This window comes from Hypomesus transpacificus, chromosome 12, assembly GCF_021917145.1.
Source record: "Hypomesus transpacificus isolate Combined female chromosome 12, fHypTra1, whole genome shotgun sequence".
NCBI lineage: Eukaryota > Metazoa > Chordata > Actinopteri > Osmeriformes > Osmeridae > Hypomesus > Hypomesus transpacificus.
Window position 1 is genome coordinate 146,700 of NC_061071.1, and position 23,940 is coordinate 170,639.

A 23,940-nucleotide genomic window follows, 5' to 3' on the forward strand; every position below is an offset into this window, starting at 1 on the left:
TGAATTTGAACACAAAACAGTGATTCTATGAAAAACAAAATCATTAGTTTTATGCTAGGACAGTCATGCTTATAATTCCACATGTATTTGGCCTTTGGCATAACTGAACATTGCAGTCAGTGTCAGTTTACAAGGCAGCCATTTTGTTTCTTGGTGATAGCATCTATTCGTCCTGCTGGCAATGTAATTTAATGACATTCTTTGACAGGGGCTAATTATTCCCTTACTAGCAACATGCAAATCAATAAGACCCGCAGTATTAGGGTGAGATAGATGAAAGGATTCCCCAGAAATCAAGTCATTGAACGCAACAAGAGGTGCACTTTGGAGCCAACCATTCATACATTACTTCTGCTTCATGTGAAGCATCCCAGTTGGCTTCCCACACAAAAACACACCCTCAGGAATCTCAAGCATTACATTATGACATCACATTCTGTTGTTTCAACTGTCATTCACAATATAATCTTGAAGTGATCACAAAGTCAAACACAACAGACTTTGGTTTAACCGTAACCACTCTCTAAGTGTGCTCTCGTCCAAACCAAACAATGTTCCTGCATATGTGCCTTTTCACTCAAATTCAGGTTGGTAATCTTTAAAAAAATGTAGGCACAGGAATGGTCTCTTCGGTGAATAAAAATGGTTCTTCCAACTGTCAAGAAGATTGGAACCCGTTACGATTTACGATTTTAAAGAAATATTTTTCAGTGCTTTGGTGCATGCTTTTCACCTAAATGAGCACACATCACGAAAAGGAATGTTACTCTGTTTTCAGTTCCTAGACCCTTTTGAAATATGAGTGTTCCAGCAGCGGACCAAAGTAGTTCTGTAAGGGGTTTTCAGAGGGAGGATAGTGGAACCTGTTTTGGTTCTGTTTTGGTTCTGTGTGACGTCTATTTGCTTTGTTTTAGGATGCTAATAAGTTCTTTGCATCAACGTTCTTTGCTAACTGCTTAGCAACATCACAGCGTTTTTTAGCTAACTATTTAGCAACATCACAGCCAAATGACTTGATGAAGCCATCACCATACAACGATATGAACACTTGCGATAAATAGCCGTGTTTAAAGGGTAGGTCATGTTCAGAAAAGGCAGTTACAGTACATAAAAGTGCATTTTGAATGGCAGGTGAACCAAGGAGAGAGTGTATGAGTGGGTATTGTGACTGTGTGTGGTGTTTGTAGGCTTATTTTTGGAAAGTATTTAGTTAATTCTACTATAAATATATAGTTTGGTCAAGTTTAAAGTGTACTTTACATGTTGAATGGTGTCGATTAGTAAGATTTCAAGTAACATTCAGTCATCTAGCTTGTGCATCCATCTGCTATGAGCATCAATTCTCAACAACCATCTCCTAAAGAACCTCATTTTTATAGTCTTGTTTAAGAACTATTTTGCCTTCCATAAACATTTTCTTGTAATCTTGAATTTGAACACAAAACAGTGATTCTATGAAAAACAAAATCATTAGTTTTATGCTAGGACAGTCATGCTTATAATTCCACATGTATTTGGCCTTTGGCATAACTGAACATTGCAGTCAGTGTCAGTTTACAAGGCAGCCATTTTGTTTCTTGGTGATAGCATCTATTCGTCCTGCTGGCAATGTAATTTAATGACATTCTTTGACAGGGGCTAATTATTCCCTTACTAGCAACATGCAAATCAATAAGACCCGCAGTATTAGGGTGAGATAGATGAAAGGATTCCCCAGAAATCAAGTCATTGAACGCAACAAGAGGTGCACTTTGGAGCCAACCATTCATACATTACTTCTGCTTCATGTGAAGCATCCCAGTTGGCTTCCCACACAAAAACACACCCTCAGGAATCTCAAGCATTACATTATGACATCACATTCTGTTGTTTCAACTGTCATTCACAATATAATCTTGAAGTGATCACAAAGTCAAACACAACAGACTTTGGTTTAACCGTAACCACTCTCTAAGTGTGCTCTCGTCCAAACCAAACAATGTTCCTGCATATGTGCCTTTTCACTCAAATTCAGGTTGGTAATCTTTAAAAAAATGTAGGCACAGGAATGGTCTCTTCGGTGAATAAAAATGGTTCTTCCAACTGTCAAGAAGATTGGAACCCGTTACGACCGCCCACAAGACTCACATTCAGGTTAAAGGCAGAAAGGAAATCATCGGTTCCTCTCATGTTAGTTATCCTACTGACACTGTCTCAACCCGGGAAAACAACACACAGTCATTCACATGCGTAGACATCATAGTTCGGTTGTGATGGACGTTAGACTGCCTCATAGCCCACCGGTGTGGGTGTAGATGTTTCATGACGATGCCATCGGTCTGCTATTTGTCTGCCGTGATCGGAGATGCAGCAAGTTACGGTTTGGCTTTCGGAGGCCAAAGGTGGAGGCCGCAAACCTTATTTGAGATGTTCGATGATGACGATGTCACCTCCCTCCGGGTCGCCCCCGAGGCCGTTGAAGAACAGGCCGCCATTTCTGGTCAGGGTCGGCAACCCCGCCTCCTTCTCCCGTTCGTCGTTAAAGTTGACGGACAGGGCCCTTCTGGGCATGGTCAGCTCCGGGGCGAGGTTTAGGCCCAGCTCGGACGACAGCTTGCGCTTGATGGAGGCGGCCCGTTGGAACTTGTCGTAGATCTCCACGCTGACCCGCCTCCTTGTCTCCTTAAACTCTGCGGAGACGTTGGCTGTCCACTCGGCAGCGTGGGCGCGGATTTCCCCAACCTGGGGAGAAAAAACGAAGGGGAGGGCGGTGGAGGGGAGGAAGGAGAGAGCGGGGTGAAGGGATAGAAAGAGAAAGTAGGGAAGGGGTTGGTGAGTCTGCTGTTCTTTGCAGACGGTCTTGCTTTCTGCGTCGTTTCCAGGAAGTCACTTCAATTACATGTGTGTTTCCAACACCTGCCCAGCCTGAGCCGTTCGCTCTTTATGATCCGGCGTGGAAAATGTAGTCATGACACACAGGCATACAAACACACACAGGCCCACACACAATGCTACACCCAAACAAACACACACAAGCACACACCCAAATAAATCCATATACATGGCCTCAGTCCTTGCCAAAGCTACCAAAATGAAATTACATAAATTCAGAGTCAACACCCAGAGATCAGGGACCATAGACCACCTGCCGGGTGGACTGTATACTTCAGTTCCTCAAACAGACTGGAGTGATGTAAAAATAGCTACAGATACTCCTATCTGCTTAGTAAATGAGGGTGTTAGTGTAATAGATGCTGGTCTATGTTACCGGTATCACTTATTGATATACAGGTAATGAAAAGGCAACAGCGAGCGACTGTGTGTTGTAAAAGATTAGAAGTTGACGGAAGGGTTGTTCATTGTTTGCGTGGGTTGTGCTGAGAGTGGACACTGGGGTTGTTTGCATCTGTTAGGAAGCTTCTTTCAGAGGCTTTGTTACATTCAAGCTTTTCACTGGGATCTTTAAGTCATGTGTGCTGGGGTTGGAGGGATAGATAACTGGAACACTCAGACATGACATTCACAGTTATAAACTCCCACAGAAGTCCAGGAGAGAGACAGGCTTGGGGTATCAAACCAACCCCTTATGGAACGCTAACCCTCATAACTCTCACGCACAAAACTATAGCTTCAGAGCCACCAAGTATCAAAGATGTTGGACTGAAACAGGGACATTAGACAGATCACATGAGCGCTGAGGTGCTGTTTCAGCCACAGTGCAAATGAACACGATAGACGATGTATTTGCAACACAAAAGAACAACAGAGAAAAAATCTATTTTAACCAAGAAAAGGATCAGGGCCTTTACCTGTAAATATACCATCGGCTGCTTGATGGGATGCTTGGTTAAAAGCCAATTAAATAGAGGAGGATAAAACTCCATGTGTGTTCACCTTTTAAGAGACAAGGAGAGTCCCTGGAGAAACTCACAGCCTTTTTTTAGGTGGATTTGATCTGATTGGGAAATATTTTAACTTGATTGAAAACGATTTTGGTGTTTTGAATGAGATGAAGTGGACTAAAGGTCAGAGGTCTCTGGCATACACCAACCTGTATGTGGATGTCAGTGATAGACAGTCTCTCTCTCTCTCTCTCTCTCTCTCTCTCTCTCTCTCTTTTCTCTTTCTCTCTCTCTCTCTCTGTCTCTCTCTCTCTCTCTCTCTCTCTCTCTCTCTCTCTCTCTGTCTCTCTCTCTGTCTCTCTCTGTCTCTCTCTCACTCACACACACACACACACACACACACACACGTACCTCCTCTTTGGTCTTCTTGGAAATGACCCTTAGCCAGTCTCCTATCATGCTGAGCACTGCAGCAAAATAGGCCAGACCGACCAGGATCCAGAACCATACGACAGGCTTGTAGTAGTCCAGATACTCAATCTCAGAACCACCTTGAGGAAAACAGCATGCACATGTTTACACATACTATTTTTGTGATTGTAATAAGAACCCCTTCTGAAGCTCTCTTTGTCTAAGCTCAGATCAAGATGGCACCTCCCTCCTCTTGCTGGGACTGTTGAATGTTACGGTAGCTACAAGGATCGGTTATTGTCCATTGCTGTCTATGGAACTGATTAAGCAAAATCTACCTTGTGGCTTTATTGTGACTCAGGATCACGTTGTATCAATTGTATCGTTGGATCAATCTGAAATGTCGTTACCAGCAACAAAGTCCCCAAACCCGATAGTTGTCAGGGTGATTACAACAAAGTATAGCGACTCGAGACCGCTCCAGCCTTCGATGTGCTTAAAGATGGCGGCCGGCAACGCCACGAAAAGCAGACAGCCGAAGAGGATGAAGAGGACAGTGGACGTCACTCGGATCTTCGTCTGACTCACGTCCCACTTCTGACAAAGAGGAAAGAGAGAGGAAGGTTAACGGAAAGAGGGAGAGAGAAAGGGGCATGGATTTACCCTTTGGGGCGAAAAGAAGTTGGTCGTCAACATGTAGGATTATCTTTTTATTTACTAAAATGGAATTGCTGTGTCTGATATTTTTTAGGGTCCAAAATCTATAGTGTCAACAAATCCATGTATTTCAGACACTAATCCTTTTAGAATCTACCGCAGACATGAGGGACAGAGAGATGCAGTAGGGATGACACTATTCCCTAGTGAGATATGGTCATGAATACATTTCTCGCAGCCCTCATTTAGGATGTAGCTAATAGCCAGGACTGCAGTCCCAAGAGCATGGAGAAGTAATTATGTAGAGCTTCACACGCACGCACACACTGAAAACTGGCCTCCCACAAAACACTGGTAATTTGTGTTTGTGTGTGTATGTGTGGGTGTTAGTATGTGTGTGTGTGTGTGTGTGTGCACACACCTTTACACTCCTCCATAGACCTTAACTTCAGTCTGTTATGTGTTTCAAACTGCTGTCTGCCTTCAACCCCCAAAACACAATTACATTCCTAAACACCCCTGTGAATAACAATACACAGGGTCCAAAGTTGGTTAAAATAAGACATATTTTTAAACACAAACACACTCATGCTGAAGGCAAAGATTTCTGTATGCAGCAAATTAATCATTGCAGCAAACAGGCTTTCAGAAAGTGTAAATCCCAGACTGCATATGGATAACAGTTATTTCGTTAATCAGCTCTGTCTAAGCTATTCATATCAATTAAAATACCTCAATTAAACACTTGCTTGCAAATATAGTTTAATTGTTTGGGCGCACTTGATTACCATCACCCAGAATACCACACCAATTCAAAGTATACATCTCGATTCTCTGGGTAAATTAAACACACCAGGTAGCTGTGGTACCGTGAGTGAGAATGTGAGGCCAGATGTTCCCTGGACTCACCACAAATATCTTCTCCACTTTGGCAATGCTCTTGCCAAATATGGTCCCAAGTTGGTCCCCAACACCAGCCAGTAGGAAACCGAAGAGAGGGATTCCCAGGAGGGCGTAGACGATACAGAAGATCCGTCCGCCCTCAGTGTGGGGTGAGATGTTCCCGAAGCCTGGACACACACACACACACACACAGGAACACAAATCAATCTTCTGCTCACTACACCGGATACACTGTAGCTACTCTATGGGGACCCCTCAATATTGAGTCACCAGAACAAGTCAATAAAACACAGGATGAAGAATGAGTAAAGTTTCCATTGCCTGTATCGTCATTGAGGTTAATTTCTGTAGACCTGTTTTTTATTCCCGAACACTAGGTTTGGGCACTTCTTTCTTTTTATGCACGTCATGTGATCTCAGCATATTTCAAGTGAATGTTCACCATTCAGCCACTGTCTCTAAGAAAAGTAAATACATATAAGTGTGAATTATACTAGTACGTAACAAAACTCGGACAGGCCATTAACCAGACACTATGGTCAAGCACTCCATAATGTATTTTATTTTCTGTTTTATTACTCTACACTTGTCTCTACTGTGGAAAATGCCCTAGTTCGTCCCTATCTCTTCCAACCCCTCCTCTTTTGATTTATTTTTCTACCCAGTCCCATAGGTTCCGTTCACCCAGATAAAAGAGAGGCAACGAGAGAGAGGAGATGAAAGAGTTTGGCAGAGGAAAGGAGAATGGCTATGCAGTCTAAACACTTAGTTAGCTCACTTTGTCTTCAACAGATAACCCTCTGTTGTCTGAGAAAACTGTGTCGGAAGAACCTTCTTGTGTCTTTTTTATATTTGTCTTTAACTTTCAGTCAAGATTTCGAAAACAGCTTTTGGTTTGTGATTGAACTTATTCTAAATGTAAACATTTCTTCAACGTAATAACTGACAAACTAACAACATGCTTACACCTCGACCACGTGACCATAACTTGATATCATATTGGTTGGTCAGTTTATAAAATTTGCAAAAATCGAGAGTTAATTTGTATTTGTGTATGTATGTCTGTGCATGGGTAAGACTTTACCGATGGTGGTGATGACAGTTCCAGCAAAGAAGAAGGAGGAGCTAAGGTCCCACAGACTGCCCTGATTGGTCAGTGTTCCAGCTGGATTAACTCCAGAACGAATAGCGGACACCACTTGCTGTTGGAGGTACACACACACACACCCACACACACACAGATAGGCAGCGTATTTCATAAAGAGAGCCTAGAGACTGCACAGTTTAATAAAGATTCCACACATTAGCTATCTATTTGCCTTTGAAGTCTAATTCATGTTGAAAGGAGGTACTAGATCAGAATCTTCTCTTGGAACATTAAAGTCTTGTGAGTCTGTGTGTGTAAAAGCATGCATGCATTCCCATTCATCTGTGGCACTGTGCATGCTAGTTTTAGACAATTATAGCTTTTCTCTCCATCCAACTTACTAAGCAAAGCATCCAAATATTAACGACAAACTATGAAGAGTCATGTGAATGATGTAATGTGGAATCTGCCTCATGATAATCGGATCAAACTAGTGCTGTGCTGTGGTGTGCTGTGGTGTGGTGTGGTGTGCTGTGGTGTGGTGTGCTGTGGTGTGCTGTGTTGTGCTGTGGTGTGGTGTGCTGTGGTGTGGTGTGGTGTGGTGTGCTGTGCTGTGGTGTGGTGTGGTGTGCTGTGGTGTGCTGTGGTGTGGTGTGCTGTGGTGTGCTGTGGTGTGCTGTGCTGTGGTGTGGTGTGGTGTGCTGTGGTGTGGTGTGCTGTGGTGTGCTGTGTTGTGCTGTGGTGTGGTGTGCTGTGGTGTGGTGTGGTGTGCTGTGCTGTGCTGTGCTGTGGTGTGGTGTGCTGTGGTGTGCTGTGGTGTGCTGTGGTGTGGTGTGCTGTGGTGTGGTGTGCTGTGGTGTGCTGTGGTGTGGTGTGGTGTGGTGTGGTGTGCTGTGGTGTGCTGTGGTGTGCTGTGGTGTGGTGTGGTGTGGTGTGGTGTGCTGTGGTGTGGTGTGCTGTGGTGTGCTGTGGTGTGCTGTGGTGTGCTGTGGTGTGGTGTGGTGTGCTGTGCTGTGCTGTGGTGTGGTGTGGTGTGCTGTGCTGTGCTGTGCTGTGCTGTGGTGTGCTGTGCTGTGGTGTGCTGTGCTGTGGTGTGGTGTGCTGTGCTGTGTTGTGGTGTGGTGTGCTGTGGTGTGCTGTGGTGTACTGTGGTGTGCTGTGGTGTGGTGTGCTGTGGTGTGCTGTGGTGTGCTGTGGTGTGCTGTGGTGTGGTGTACTGTGGTGTGCTGTGGTGTGGTGTGCTGTGGTGTGGTGTGGTGTGCTGTGGTGTGCTGTGCTGTGGTGTGGTGTACTGTGGTGTGGTGTGCTGTGGTGTGTTGTGGTGTGGTGTGTTGTGTTGTGGTGTGGTGTGTTCAGACCCAAACAGCTGGCGAACTAAACAAGTCTTGCTCATGAAATATGAATGACCTGCACGTCTGCATAGGCACGTCACACAGACAGACTAGACACAGGACACAGTGTCGAGGGACATAACATGACATAGGGGACATAACATGACATAGGAACATATCATTATGGATAAGTGACATTTTGGGAAACTGTGTGTGTGTGCATGTGTGTGTTTGCAGCGTCGCAAGCGGAGTTGGATTTCTGTTTTGTGTCTGTTACCTGCTGATAATAATGTTGTTAAACCGTTTGGGAATAAACCCTTAACCAACCTGCCATCATCCAACACAACAACTGTGTACCTGTGTGTAGTCAGCAGTTTGTGTACGTGTGTGTGTGTGTGTGTGTGTGTGTGTGTGTGTGTGTGTGTGTGTGTGTATTTGTGTACGTGTGTGTGTGTATGATTTTACCACATGAACAAAATGATCAAAGCATCACAGCATCTCCAATTCAGAAAACCACTCAGGCTCAATGTTTAGCCAACAAAGCTGAAGGAGTCCTGGTAGAGGCACTGAGAGAATGCTCTTCTGTAGTGTAGTAGTGAAGAGAGACGTGTGTGTGCACGTGAGTGTGTGTGTGTGTGCATGTTTGTGTTTGTGTGTGTGTGTGTGTGTGTGTGTGAGGACATTGGGGGGCCTTCAGATAGCTAGAGAGCTTTGCTCCAACGTTCTGCTGTCTGGGCTGACCAGGAGCTGGCCGTGGTGCTGAAGTGACACAGCACACACATAAGCAGGTCGAATGCCTGGGCCTGTCAGTATGCGTGTGTGCGTTCATGCGTGCGTGTGTGTGCGTGCGTGTGTGTGTGTGCGTGCGTGTGTGTGAGTGCGTTTGTGCGAACAGTATGTAAAATGTCACGTGTTGCTAGATTACAAAAAAAAAGTTTTATGAACTTTGAACATTGATGAAGCGCAATGGTTGGATGGTTGGATGGTTGGATGGTTGGATGGTTGGTCGGTTGGATGGTTGGCTGCCTGACACTTTGTCTTTGAAACTGGTAGATTACATCGTCACTCAATGTCACACCTCCGCATAAACTTATATCAAATGTATCATATCACTTTATTTTCCCTGTGTGTGTGTGTGAGTGTGTGTGTTTGTGTGTATGTGTGTTTGTGAGTGAGTGAATGGGAGAGTGTGTGTCCCATAGTCTTACCCTAACCAGTTCCTCCAGCTGGCTGTGGTTGACACAGGAGTGCCTGGACAGGAACTCCAGTTTCTGGGCCAGAATAGCCAACCGCTGGGCACTGAGAGGCACAAGGGGAGAAGCCGTCAGCATGAGGGAGACACAGAGACAGGTGGGCCAACACAGACAGACACAGACAGACAGAGACACAGACACAGACACAGACACAGACACAGACACAGACACAGACACAGACACAGACACAGACACAGACAGACTGTCAGGCAGTCAGTCCTCGGCAGCAGGTCTGTTTGGTAGGTTGACAGGTTAATAAAGGGAAAGCCTGCCTTTCGTGTGGCTGCTCCAGGGTCCTAAACACCGCTGCTCCCATCACCAGGTACAACCCCACCAGCAGGAATATGGCAGACACTGTCTTCCACTCCATGACTGTGGTGATGGTGTCGCAGTCCTCCTCGGGGTTCAGTGTGATTGGCTTGGTGGAGAAGGAGAGGCGGGGCTTGGTGTTGTGAGTTGCGGATTTGGGGTCCAGTAGGTCAGGTGCTGCCACTGCCAAGGGGGTAGGTGGAGGTGGGGTAAGGAAGATGAATTGATTGGTTGATTAGGGATGTTTTACAATTGAATGGTACATTCAATTACCTTTGTTTCTTTGTGTTCTTAGACCGTCCCCAAACTGACTGTAAATCAGGAGATGGGAAGTGCGTCCCATTCGAGACGCAGTGTAACATATTAAAAGTCAATGGAGTAAAGTCAAGCCTTAATGAGATCAAGCGAAAGAAACCCCGATCGATTTATAAACACACGCTTTCCTGTGCAGTTCAACATGCGGACTTTTACTAATTATTACTGGGTAAAACGGCCGTGGGAGAGGGTAAAAGCAGGTGGATTAAGACAGTGAGTGGGGACAAGGGAATGGGGGGAAAACTAGACGAAATGGGTGAATGGAGGTTAAAGAGACGGCAAATCAGAGAGGAGAGAGAAGAAAGAGAGTTATAGTTCAGAGCTGATGATAACCAGCTTTGAGTTAAACCCTACATACTGTACAGTACTGTACTACAATGGCACGTTGCACATATTGTGCAATTTATACACTTATGTAACGGACAAGTGTTCCCACTGTTAAGAATTAAACAAATATTTATTTACAAAATATTCCTGTAGATTAAGTCCCTAAGCATTTTAACTGTCATGTGAGAACACAACCTATTACTGTACAGCTCCTTAGGAAATTGAGCCCTAATCTTTAAAGTGCCATAAATTGTAGGTTAAACCTGAAAAGTATCGCTTAGGTAAAATGCATCAATTATTTAATTAATGTAGGCCTATAACAATCATCAAACAATTGTCACCGAGTTCAGTGTCAGGATAAGGAAAAATAAAATTATTTGCTGCATTCTTTCAACGATAAGGTTTTACGCGTGAGACACCCACTCTCTCGTAAAATTAATTACATTTACATTTACATTTACATGTATTCATTTAGCAGACGCTTTTATCCAAAGCGACTTCCAAGAGAGAGCTTCACAAAGTGCATAGGTCACTGATAATAACAACAAGATAGCCCCACAGCATTGCGGGTAGTCAAAAACAAGAAGTACATATTGTGAACAACCAAAAAATAGTGCTAAAGGGAAGAAACCATAAGAGCATGTAGTTAAACAAGTTAAAAATTACACAACATTAATTACACATAATTAAATAACATTTGAGTGTTTGTCATAAATATGTCTTTATTTTATTTGGCAACATAACAACTTCTGTGAGAATTATATGTTTGTTTCCTCTCAGATCTATTAAAGTGCAGAAACCAACTATCATCTCAATCACCTTATCAAATGAGCTATAACAGCTACTTTTACGCGCATGCACTCACTTCTTCTCTACCCGATGCCCTCTGCTCTCCGCTCCTCATCAGACGTTCTTTCCGTGATTAGGGGAATATTTCCTCTTTGCGCTCCGTCTTCTCTACTTTTCTTGTGTCGCTGAGAACTTACAGGCAGGTGCGCGCGGTCGGACGTTTCCACATGTCACCCGAGCGACTACTCTCCTCTGTCTCTTCTGAACTCGCGGACGCGGCGACCGGCGCGTTTTTACGTCGGAGGTGATGCTGAGCGCGCAGCAGCGGGGCCGGGACAGAGTAAACAGCGGTGGGGAGGGGGAGGGGTAAAAGGGGGTTAGTAGGGGGCAAAATCGGAAATTTCCTCTTGAGTATCTATACCTCCCCTCCCCGCTCCGCTGTCTGACACGTGAGTGAGTGGGGTGGGGTGAGTGAGTCCACTACAAATCATCATGCCAGCTCACATTCACCCTATAGGCCATGCGGTCTCCCCCACTACTCATTATTTCTCTTTCTAAAGCGTGTATTCTAGATTAAAGGCCAAACTTATCGATGTTTTTAAAGTTATCAATACTGCTATGTGTTCCACAAGTTTTTTCGAATGTAAAGCACATTCTGCTGAATCCCCTCTTCCTCCAGTGTCATTGCGTTTAAACCCACTCTGAAAACATCGACAAACTCTAGACAAGTTGGGTGGTTCTGATGCCAAAATACTGCATATCTTACAGAGTATAGCCTGGCCACCATCTGCAGTCCTGTTTGTTTTGATTGTGTCATGTACCTTAATGAACATTTTCCAGACTAATTCAAGACAGTGTCTGCTGTTGGTTCTGAGTGTTGGTCGGGTTCAGGAGGAAACCGGTCGAAAAAGGAGCTTGTATCATGCAGGACTAGTTCTACGAAAGATGATTCCAGATGTGTAGTTCTATCAGGTGCTGTAAACAATGATTGTGTTCGGCCCAAACATCAGTGCCCCTCCCTCCCTCCCTCCCTCCCTCCTTGTAGATACATTTTAATTGGATTTACCTGATTTGCATTGTTCTGGCAAAAGACCAGACACAAGTCCATAGGAAAGAGTCAATATGAGATGCAAGGTTAATCGGTTAAACTCACTCCTCAGCTCAAATACCGAATAGCTGGCTTTTTGGTGGCATGGCTGGCTAACTTGGTCCTTGTATAAGGTTATTAGGTGTGGCCTCTGGTCAGAGGACTCAAGATCGAAGCCAGGAGAGGGCAAAAACGCGGGACTGTGCGATAATGACGAGCGATGCAACGACATGTGACATTTGCACCCTGACCAGCTACCGAGAGGAAATGAATGACAAGATCACTCAGGGCTTTAACTGGCCTGGAGAGAAAGGGCCTCACGAGGGCCAGTCAAACCTACATCTTTACGGTAACTAACGCTAACCCCATAGTGACCCCATACGTCTCCACGGCAACCTGAGGGGCCCTAATGAGGAAGATGGTTGAGGTGGTTTCCAAGTGTTGACTTCAACCTTCCTGCTCCCTCACCTCCTGTCGGAGGAGGTTAGAACCGGGGGTGGACTAATCCTGACTCATGTCTGTTTTTAGGCCCCCAGTCTACTTGTGGTTTAATTAAAGCTAACAAGAGGCGCCCCTTCAGTTGCCTGTGGAGAAATGCCCCAAAATTCTAGATGACAGGCATGTAATTAGACAACCATTGCCACAGAACTACCCGCCTCACGTCCTCCAACACCACACGGGTCCAACCAGAAACCGCCCCCAAAACCCACCAATCTGGAAAACTGGAAAAAATGTTCCCTGGTGTGTGACAGGAACTGTTGACTAGGTGTGTAGAATGTGTGTGACTTCGTGCATGGTTGTGTGTGGGGGAGGGGGGCATGCGGGCAAAGGTGTGTGCTCTCTGCCTTTGCGTGTCAGGCAAGATTAACTTTCCAGGTTTATTTTTGATTATTTAGATTAAAGCTTACATACAATGAATGTTTTTTTTCTTCACTTATATGGAAAACTTTCATTTGCTTCAAATACATTAACATATTGAATGGCTTGGTTTCTAACCACCCCACTATAATCATGGCTAAGCAACAACCTAAACTACCCTTAAAAAACCCACATGCTATTAAATCAGTTCGAATAGATGTTTTGACAACAAAATAAACATTTTCACTTCTAAATGTACCCAAACCAAACATGTGAATGCCGGCGAACCCAGATGAAGTTCAGCATCCCAGTGGTTTATCAGATGAGGGTGTGCCAAACGAGCTAGCTTACAGGTCTTCTCAACCATCTAAACTGCACATTCCCCCAGGGGTCAAAGGTTACCTAGGGCTGATACTGTGCTGCATGGATGTCCATGTCAATGTTGTTTTAGCAAGTCCCAATGCATCTAGGGTCAAACAAAAACTATTATTATCGAGAATAGGGTCAGGGCCTAAAAATAGCTGTGGAGGTGCTCTTACTGTTATTATTATAGGGGTGGGAGGGGTGAATTGGTGGATTTCTAGGGTTACATAACTGGTGAGAACAGTGAGGGGTGTATGGGACGAGGGGTCCTGTGTGTGTGTGTGTGTGTGTTTGTGTGAGTGTGTATGTGTGCGTGTGTGTGTGTGTGTGTGTGGGGGATATATATACGTGAATGCACTTATGCTATGCCTAAAACAAACAGAGATGTTCTGGGAACACCAACATAGCTGGACAGCAAGAGTTCATCCTCTCTCCCTCTCTATTGCTCTCTCACTCTCTATCTTTCTTTCTGTCTTTTGCTCTCTTGCTCTCACTCCCACTCGCTCTCTTTCTGTCACAAAGATTTAAAAAGAAAATATTTAGTGAAAAACAACCAACCTGGGAAACAAAGTCCTAGAATGTGAACTGCAGTTTGTGGGGGAGCAGAAAGACAAACAATGCAATTATGTTAGTCTGTTGTTAATGGGGAATCCTGATCTTTCAGGGTGTTGTTTTTCTCGTTCAGTCTGTGTTTGTTTGTTTACCTGCCACGTCGGGGCCCTTCACATCTCACACCCTTCCCTCCTCACTGCTCGCTGCAGGGAGTGAAGTCAAGCCATTTCTGTCATTGATCTATTTCTGTTGCGCCCTCGAAACATGGTACCGTTCCTCGGTGGAGATGCCCTCCCCCCCTTCCACAGAAAACTCCAGCAGAATTCCCTCTCCCCCTGCCCTCTTCCCACGAGACACCTCCAGTGGCCCCGGGCGGCAGGGCAGAGGGGAGAGGAGGAGCATGACACTAGTTAAGGAGAGAGTAAACACGTCTGTGCCATCTGCACCACCACAAACGAGGGTCAAAATATACGGAGGGAAAAAGAGTAGAAAAAAAAAAGCTGAGCTAAATTTATCGTGGCATTCAGAGAAGGTGGGGTCAACTCTTTCTGCATCTGGAAAACAAACAAAGAGGCTCATGATAAGGGAGTCAGATGGCTGAGCGGTGAGGGAGTCGGGCTAGTAATCAGAAGGTTGCTGGATCGATTCCCCGCCAAGCCAAATGACATTGTGTCCTTGGGCAAGGCACTTCACCCTACTTGCCTCGGGGGAAATGTCCCTGTACTTACTGTAAGTTGCTCTGGATAAGAGCGTCTGCTAAATGACTAAAAATGTTTAAAAAAAAATGTACAATGAAGAGCTGATTTATTCAAGAGAGAGAGGCAATGAAAGAGTCAGAGACAGTGAACGAAAAAGGAGAGAAAAAAATAACGAAAGCAGATAATTTTGAAAGTAAGAATCAGATTCTACCTAGTCTGCCTGAATATTCAGAGCAATAACTGCTGTGCAGGCGTCTCCAGCTCTGTAAAGATAGACCGAAAAGAAGAATTAATTAGCGCTGTGCAGCTCAGGCAAAAAAGAAAAAGAAAATCTGGAACATGCAGATAGGTGTCTGTTGTGGGCACAGTTCATTGCAATCTGTCGGGTCATAAAACTCAGGATCAGAACAAATGACAGTTGGTCTCATAGCTGACTGCGATTGTGTGATTCAAAGCTCCTTCATCGATCCACCTACCACCAGAGTTACTCAGCTCCAGAAAATTGCCCATACACACACACAACAAAGACACACACATGGATGTTAACAATTATAGTCCCTTTCCTGTAAATGAGCTCATGACAACATGGAAGAAGACTGAGTGCTTACCAACGATCTGTGAAATAGAGAGTAATTGAACTTGGTAAAAGCTGAGAGTCACGCAAAGGCTTGAAGAATGTTTGCATGTGTGTGTGCGTACGTGTGTCAGTGGCTGAGAGAAAGAGAGAGCAGGCGACAAACGGATGGAAAGACAGACAGACAGAAAAATGGTAATTACACGGAGTGATACTGGGTATTCGTTGATTGCCATACTGAACTGTAGTCATGCACAGCCACTCCACCACTCTTTCAATCACACGCGCACACGCACGCACACATGACATTTCAGCGGATTTCTTTCCGCTTTAAATTCACTTGAAGTCAACCCAGTTCCATATCTACTATTACTAATGAACTCTATTTAAACCAAATGATAAGTCTTCGCAGAACCTTCATATATCCCAGGAAAGGATTTTCTATATTTATTTCAAGAGACCTTTTGTGGGATATACACCGATTCCTGCCTAACTCCAGGGAAATTAGACAGAGGCTACTACAGCACCAAACTGAGAGAAATTGATAGAAGAAAAACCACATTTAGAGTGGACAGTCTGTTTTCCCTCGTCAGAGTTTCATCAGTGTCCGCACACACATTTAAATGTTCCAAATTAACAGCAGAAGAGACAGGCAGTTGTATGATCTGAATGTTCTGTATGCTAGCTTGGACGGTTGCTCGCTGTTTGTTCATGGCTGGTGCAATTACACCCATGGCTAGCTTTACTGTTCAGTACAATATGGTTCACTGCTGGGGTAGCTTGTCAGTAACTTCGGCAGGCAGATGCACACAGACACGAACACATGCTTTTTTCCCTCTCAAACGTAAACTTTATGTCTCTGAACTCCTGCCAAAGGTTCCTCAAATACTCAAGTAGAAGCCAGACCTGGATTATGTGGGTCTAAATTAATGTCTTTAACAGCTTGTATGCCAGTGCCATACAAGTCTATTTATAGAAGGCAGAGTGATGGTTTGGCTCAGCATCAGAGAGGGAGTGGGTGATGAGAGAGATTGATGAGAATCAAATATCCATGAAGACACGTGAGGGAGAGAGGAGAGGGAAGTGGGGGGTTAAGAGGATGGAAGTAGGCCTAAAGGTTAGAAAGACAGTGTCGTTTTCAAGTTTTGTGTCTGAGTCGCTGCCCCCACAGCAGTTGAATTGAAGGACTACGTTGGCCATCAACCTTATTCGGATTTCTCAAAACACACACACACGCACAGACACAGTTGTACATAATCTTCCTTTTACATTTCCTTTATCGGGTATCCTCTTCTTCGCTGAGCCAGGAGGACTCCTGGACCGCGAGGGCCGGTGAGTAGTGGGAGAGGCCTGCTTCAGGGGGTGCCTGGTGGAGTCATCTGGGAGCCAGGAGATGAGATGACAGGATAACCACTCCCCTAGGGCCCATCTCTCACTGCAGGGCACTCACAGCATGATGTAAGCGAGTGCGTGAGAAAGATTGTGTGTACAGTATATGTGTGTGTGTTGAGGAGGGGGGGGGTGGGGGGGGGGGGGTAATGTCTTATTTAAGAGAGCTGTCCAATGTTATGCTGAGTTACTGTCTGCAACGATTCTGGGTCGGGTTAGCTCAGCTAGGATCCTGCTGAGTGTGTGTGTTTGCGTGTTCATGTATACTGTGTGTGTGTATTGTTTGGATCGGTAGTTGTAATCTATAAATCAAAGCTGTTGAACCACAAACATTTGATCCTTTCAAAGGGAAAAGATGATGTGGTTTCAAAACAGACTAGGCCACGGTGGTAGGCCACGATACTTGATATAAAAGCAGTGTCCGTATTTTGAGGAAAAGTCTCCATCGTGTGGTGGAATACAGGTAGAACAGCGAGGAGAGAGAGAGAGATAGAGAGATAGAGAGACAGAGAGAGACAGTGAGAGACAGAGAGACAGAGAGAGAGAGAGAAAGAGAGAGAGAGAGAGAGAGAGAGAGAGAGAGAGAGAGAGAGAGAGAGAGGTACAAAAGGTAACCTTTCACACCCGTGCTGCCAGCCACGCCCAAGTTTAAAAAATGTCAACAGACTGAATAATTATTGGGTTGGATGTGTCATCTTTAAAATATAGAGGACTTTATTGGAATGTATGGAAACACTAAAACTGATTAACTGCAGAGCACTGTGGCCGCACACAATGTAAAAAAAGCCTCTCTCTCTCGGATAATGCCAAGTCAGCATGCGTATCACGGACGGTTCGTGACGGTGAGGGCGGAGAGAGAGAGAATGGGGGGAAAAGAGAGAGGTATATATCTACCGCAGACCGTCTGGCTACTAGTACATGACACGTCCGCCGTCCGGGGTTCCACGTGGACTCTGTTATTGAACAAAACTGAGCCAGTTGACTTTGCCGCTGCGCAGTGCAGACTGAGACTGAGAGGGCGGTCTAACATTGTATGATCCACCCGCTATGAATTGGAATCTAGAAGTCACAACAGAACAGCGACCGTACAATGCTTCTGTCTGTTTACACATCTGAAATGCCGACGGGTAGGCTAATGGTTTCATTGTTACAGTATATCATGCGATGTATTGCTAGCTCCACCATAATGGAGAAGTTATTGTTTTCAAGAAATAACAATATGGGATGCTCTACAGCAGGGGTGTCAAACATACGGCCCGCGGGCCGGAACCGGCCCCCAAGGAGGTTCGATCAGGCCCGCAGGATAATTTGAAAGTGGAAAAAATGCATAAAAGACATGGAATTAATATTTTTAATTCGCTGCAATTCATGGATTATCCGCTAAGGGGCGCACTCTTTCCATCAGAGTAGAAGACAAGCCGCATCACTGAGACAGACTGAAAACAGCAGACGGTATCAATTAATACCTTGGTCTCTACTAGGGATGGGCGAACGATGCCTTGTGAAGCTTTGATGGTTTCTTCCGGATTGTGCCGGCCCAAAGAGCCGAACTATCGGCGCTTTGAAAATGAACAGCGTCATCTAGCAGCCGTTTAAACTGGCTGAATGAGGCGTAGTGGTTGTCTCCGACGGTAGACTACCCTACGTTATTCAATATTTAATTAAGGCTACATGTGTTCATTTTGATCTGATATTAGTGCTCACACATTAAAATGTTGTGATACATCCGTAGGCCTTTAGAATTATGTCATTTTCTCACAGTAAAAGTTAAAGAATATCGTACGAGATTCACTGGACTGGGGCGCGAACTTGGGATCCCAGATTCGCATTAACAATATGTAATCGTACATCGCTTTAACCAACTACACCACCTAAGAGATCATTACTTGTTACTGCGGTTGGACGCACTTTATACGATATGGTGTTTATATCAATTAAACTAGATAACACAGAAGAAAGACATGATATTTTGGTTATTTATAGCAGAGTATGGTATAATTTTAATGGTCCGGCCCACTTGACATCTCCCTAGGCCGTATGTGGCCCACGATGCGAAATGAGTTTGACACCCCTGCTCTACAGTATGGTAGCCTATTGCTAGCCTTAAGTGTTAGCTAGCTTTTTGTGTAGAGTCTGGTAGAGCGGACAACAGCCAACCAGCCAACTACGCATATGATAATAATAATATCATAGATAATATGTGTCTCTGTAGTTGTTTTTGTCTTACGACTGTAATGCCTGTCGTGGTAATAGACTGATATGGAATGAGAGTGCCCTGCTTGTACTTCCAGGTATGTTGGTTACAGGTGTGCTGTCTCTCATACTGCTGGCGCCCCACAGTTTGTGTGCGCCGCAGGTAACTGGCTCTCAAAGGTAGGAGAGTATTTTCTTTGTCTCTCTCTCACATCGTCCACATGATTTAGGGCGTTATCAGTCAGGTATACTTGAAAATCAGGATCAGAGTTTGGTCTACCGGTTATACTAAATTGTGTTTCCGTCTTTGACATAGGCTAGATAATTGCTCCGTTTGACAGCAATCAGTTTGGATCAGGTTAAGTGTATTGGAGGTGGCCTTAATTATGGTGCTGTGCATCCCCTCTGCAATAAGGAGGATGCAAGGTGGAATAGCAGATAGGCCTTGATTGCGAATGCTCACCTTTGGACTTAACTAATAATTACAGCCATCGTGGCTTTCTGCAGTTTCAATAATTGTTTCCCTCTTTTCCTGGCTTGTTCCACAGGGAGGAGTCCGAAACTCCGCCCCCACTAGCCAATCCTTTTGGGTCTGGGGAGGAGAACCGCGAGTGAGTGACAGCTGCGTTCTGCAGTCATTTGAATAGGAAAATATTTTAGACCACATCCAAACTTAATGTCAGTCAGATAAAGGTATCTGTTGTATGCATGCAGGGCCGTAACTACCATTGAGGACACCGAGGTCGTGTCCTCGGTATTTTTTTTCGTATTTCTGTTTTTTTTTTGCTTAAATCGTGGTATATAAACTCAAAATAAAGTACACGTGAAACTGACTGCAGGACGATGATCTTGGTCTCCCACAAACCGTAACGTGATTTTATACTTGAAGAGCCGAGTAGCTCAAGAGTTTGGACATATGTGCTGCGCGTCATCAACAAAACGTACTGTCGTTATGGTAACCACCAAACACAAGTCGGACGCTGATGTTACCGCCATAGACATACCGCTACTGTTAGTGAATAGCCTATGTTAGTTACAGTCACTGGAAGAGGAGCGCAGCAAACTAAACATGTAGGTTAAGAGAAGTTTAAGTGGCAGATGACTGTGAGAAGAAAGATTCATTTTCATGTGGAAATATTGTATTGCAGCAGCGTACTACTCAGATAAGGAAACATCAAATCAAAGTTTGGTTAACTCCGTCAGTACTGTACCGGTGGTCAATCAATTTCCACCGGTTGAATCAACATTCATTTTGCGATTGATATGATATGTCATTGATGTGATTGATTGAAAATGAAATTCAGTGGCAATTGGGAAATATCAAACTGACTCGCTATCGCTCGGTCGATACGTTCCAGCCTCAGTTTGATATTTCCCGGCATGACCGAACGGTCGAGGTTAGTAAGTAGTTTATTATATGGCAATTTTAGATTCTTTTCATTTTGTAAACGAAAATAAATGGTACCTTTAGGCTAATTGTAGCTAGCTCTTAAGTCTTCTCACGGTGTGTTTCATGTGTTGCCAAGCAACTCATTACTTTTGATAGAAAGCGGACAACATGGTTCTGCTAAAATGGCTTTAATTTCATCACAAAATAACGACACAAGTGATTCAAAGAGTCTGGTCTTCATCCTCACTTTCGATGACAAAGCTTTTCAGCATCATCTGGATAGTAAAACTCAGCAGCTGAATCGTCGATATCGCTCATTTTGAAGCTGACGTCAGAGGGCAATACGGATCCGTATTGACCGGCGAGGAGGGCAACACGCTGGGGTGACTACCCGTTATCCAATCAAAACGCTCGTACCGTCGTTGCCATATAATAATAATTTAAAAAAAATTGTGGTAACTTGCCCTTACTTCATGAGTCCCATAAAGGTCCTTCAAAAAGTCTCAGAATGCCCCATGTTTACCTCAAAATTTCAAAAGCTCCACACCGCCCCATATTGAAATGTCATAATGATGATGTTTTTGCTCCTTAAGACTCAATAAGAGAAAATGGCCATATTTAAATAATGTAATTTAAAAAAAATCCGGGGGAGCATGCCCCCGAACCCGCCTAGAAGTTCTGACTCATGACCTCAGTATTTTTTGGGGCCTGCGTACGGCCCTGTATGCATGTCCTGTGGACTTTGACCGGAATGTTGTGTTGTAGGTTTCAGTCGTTTAGGACAAGGTTAACATGTTCAGACCAAACAGGTTATGATGTTGTTATATTGCCTCTTTTACTATCTTGGTGTGGTGATGTTAAACATGTGTTCACATTCCTGTGAGTAGCTGGAGTGAGGAGTTAATAAATGAACAGTTCTCAGTGCATTCACTTCTCTCTGGAAAGATCTATGGGGTGAGCCTGCGTTCTGGATCTTGGCTCGGACTAGATTAGTGTGTGATTTTACACAGCTGAGCACAAGGTCACACACACACACACACACACACACACAGGTCTGGGTCTTGGACTGTTGTGTTCATAACCAATCCTGACATTTAAGAGAAAGAACTGAAGATTATATATTTCATAGAACTCATCCTTGGTGAGATTCTCTCACACTAGAATGCACAGTAGTACACACTAACCTTTTCACATCCCACTGTCGAGTGCCTCAACACGAACGTTACACAAACCCCACCACAGTCTTGAGTGGCCCCTCTCTGAGCTCTGACCCCTATGATCTAGTGACCTCTGACCCCTGTTCCAGACTGCTGCAGAAATACATCAAGGGCAGTGTGAAGCAGGGCCAGCCAGAGCCTGTTCTCAACACCTGGGATCAAGGTAGGAAGACCAGGAAGGATCCCGCCTCTTGACCCCACTAACAGCGAGGACTGATGCTTTGCTCCTAGGGCAATATCAGGTCTGCAGGACAGTTTAGAGTAGGGCAAACGTAATTAAGGGAGTCAGATGGCTGAGCGGTGAGGGAGTCGGGCTACTAATCAGAAGGTTGCCAGATCGCTACCCCGCCCCGCCAAATGACGTTGTGCCCTTGGGCAAGGCACTTCACCCTACTTGCCTCGGGGGGAATGTCCCTGTACTTACTGTAAGTCGCTCTGGATAAGAGCGTCTGCAAAATTACTAAATGTAAATTGCACTTTTACACTAAGAGAGCGAAATGCAAAATATATGACAACACAGGCAGCCAGGACAGATTAGTGTTGCGGTGTCCTGTTACTGTTATAGGATTGTGTTGTTTCTTCTTTGTTTCTTGCGACAGAGGTGTTCTTCCTGTTTTCTCTCCATGACTACGACCGCAGCGGTCACATGGATGGCTTGGAATTGATGAAGCTCATTTCAGACTACAACATCCACAAGGCACCAGGCACACTGTCAGCTGATACGGTGGGTTATTTTTAAAGGCATTTGAGTTTAACATCATGGCATCTTGACTGATGCCTTACATACCCTGGTATTGTAACAGTGTCTGTCTCTTATTGGAAACTGAATCAGGAAATTATTACCAGTACTGGTGTTGTGTTTCATGATGCATTCTGTACAATGTTACTGCTCAAGGAAGTTGAACTGCTTGGCATATAACGTTACAGCCAAATTGCTGCACCAACCGTTGTTTGGAGAAACTAAATCTGCAATTGACACAACCTAGAGTTTTTGATTACAGGTGATGAATTATAAGGTGTGTTTGTGTTTCAGGTGGTGTCCATGGTAGATTTCCTCCTGCAGACTCGGGATCTAAACCAGGATGGCCTTTTGGCACCCTCCGAGCTTCTCTCCCCTCCCATACCCCAACAGGACTCCAATTCCCACAATGCACCTCTCTTACAGGAACCAGTAGGAGACCAGGAACCACACCAGGAAGAGGTAGAACCGCAGCAGAAACAGGAAGATCAGCCAATGGAGCAGGAAGAACTACAAATCCCAGAGGCTCCTGCAGAACTGGAGCAGGAAGAACTACAAATCCCAGAGGCTCCTGCAGAACTGGAGCAGGGGAACGGTGCCCAAGTGCACCTTGGACAGCCTGAGATGTGAACAGACAGTCTCATGAAGAGCCACAGTTTTACAACACACACACACACACACACGTACTGTACTATAGTAACAAACAAAAGAAATCACTCCAAAAGACTTACCTTGGACTGATAGATTGGTATACACAGTCACACACAGACACACCATACTCTGACCCCTAATAGCAATCAGTCCAGTCTACAGGATTACACAACACTATTTCTCATCCTTTACAGTTGCTTTTAACTTTTTTCCCCTGATTTTTATCAAATGCTTTTCTTTGAATTTCAAGGTACTCTCGTGTAACCTTCTATCACATCTGACGTCTCAGTGGTGTGGTATTGATGCTGCTGTTGACAGCCGCTCCAGGTCTGCACCTTGAGATCTCCTTATGGGGCTGAGAAGTGCAAGACATTCCCAGACGATTATGCAATAACCATTTGCTGAAACCAACTAAAGAAGCCATACATTATCCTTATGGAATATACGATATGCTGATGTCAGAACGCAGCAAAATCAAGTTTCTCCCGATGACCCCCGATTGAAAAAAAAAACGTCTGCCTGATTTTTACATCCAACAGCAAAGGCCTATGGCATTTCACTGACCTGAGTAGAGGCTCAGTCTGCAACACCAGGGTCGTTGGAAAATTTAAAAAAGGTTTTAACCCGTCAAAAGATGACTGAATCTGCCTGGCTCAAACCTTTGCTTATGCAACAGTCCAGTCTGATGATTCTGGCATTGCACATCCACCTGCAGAGTCTTGGAAATACAAGGCTTCCCTACTACGCTAGGAAAATGTAACAAATGTAAATGCCAGACCACATGCAACGTCATGTAATTTCACGTTACCCGTGTTGATTTTTCTAAGAATCTGGAATTCAGTGTTTTTGTTGTACATTTCCTGAGTGAAGGTTTGTATATTTTTAATAAAGCAGCTGCGCCATTGTTATCACCTTTTCTGTACAAACAAATGTAGTGCTTCAACAAAGTGTTAGATAAAGGTTGTGGAAGTTGATGTGTGCAGAGGGTTACCAGTTTAGGCACACAATTGGAACAGTACACAGAAA

The 23,940-nt window shown here is 44.5% G+C and overlaps 2 protein-coding genes across 2 annotated transcripts; one reads left to right on the plus strand and one right to left on the minus strand.

Moving 5' to 3' along the window:
* Positions 1 to 714: 714 nt before the first annotated feature.
* kcnk2a (potassium channel, subfamily K, member 2a) lies at positions 715 to 11,475 on the minus strand. Its single transcript, XM_047031003.1, has 8 exons — positions 11,280 to 11,475; positions 9,736 to 9,955; positions 9,419 to 9,509; positions 6,877 to 6,994; positions 5,799 to 5,959; positions 4,643 to 4,829; positions 4,233 to 4,372; positions 715 to 2,721 (listed from the first exon to the last, which is right to left on the minus strand). Coding segments are annotated over exons 1-8 (1,242 nt in total). The 5' UTR covers positions 11,281 to 11,475; the 3' UTR covers positions 715 to 2,397.
* A 6,100-nt stretch (positions 11,476 to 17,575) lies between these two features.
* cgref1 (cell growth regulator with EF-hand domain 1) lies at positions 17,576 to 23,822 on the plus strand. Its single transcript, XM_047030411.1, has 6 exons — positions 17,576 to 17,851; positions 19,016 to 19,097; positions 19,466 to 19,528; positions 21,614 to 21,687; positions 22,124 to 22,248; positions 22,558 to 23,822. Exons 1-6 carry the CDS (start codon positions 17,815 to 17,817, stop codon positions 22,891 to 22,893), a joined length of 717 nt encoding a protein of 238 aa, XP_046886367.1. The 5' UTR covers positions 17,576 to 17,814; the 3' UTR covers positions 22,894 to 23,822.
* Positions 23,823 to 23,940: the final 118 nt, after the last annotated feature.

What these genes read in the sequence shown, in the direction of transcription:
- cgref1 (XM_047030411.1), top strand. Translation starts at nt 17,815, where the DNA reads ATGCTTCTGTCTGTTTACACATCTGAAATGCCGACGG. An exon ending in CAGGTAACTGGCTCTCAAAG is followed by an intron (nt 19,098 to 19,465) that starts GTAGGAGAGTAT and finishes CTTGTTCCACAG; the next exon opens with GGAGGAGTCCGAAACTCCGC. An exon ending in TCTGGGGAGGAGAACCGCGA is followed by an intron (nt 19,529 to 21,613) that starts GTGAGTGACAGC and finishes CCCCTGTTCCAG; the next exon opens with ACTGCTGCAGAAATACATCA.
- kcnk2a (XM_047031003.1), bottom strand. An exon ending in AAGTGGAGAAGATATTTGTG is followed by an intron (nt 4,830 to 5,798) that starts GTGAGTCCAGGG and finishes CCTCTTTGTCAG; the next exon opens with AAGTGGGACGTGAGTCAGAC. An exon ending in CCAAGAAGACCAAAGAGGAG is followed by an intron (nt 2,722 to 4,232) that starts GTACGTGTGTGT and finishes TTTTCTCCCCAG; the next exon opens with GTTGGGGAAATCCGCGCCCA.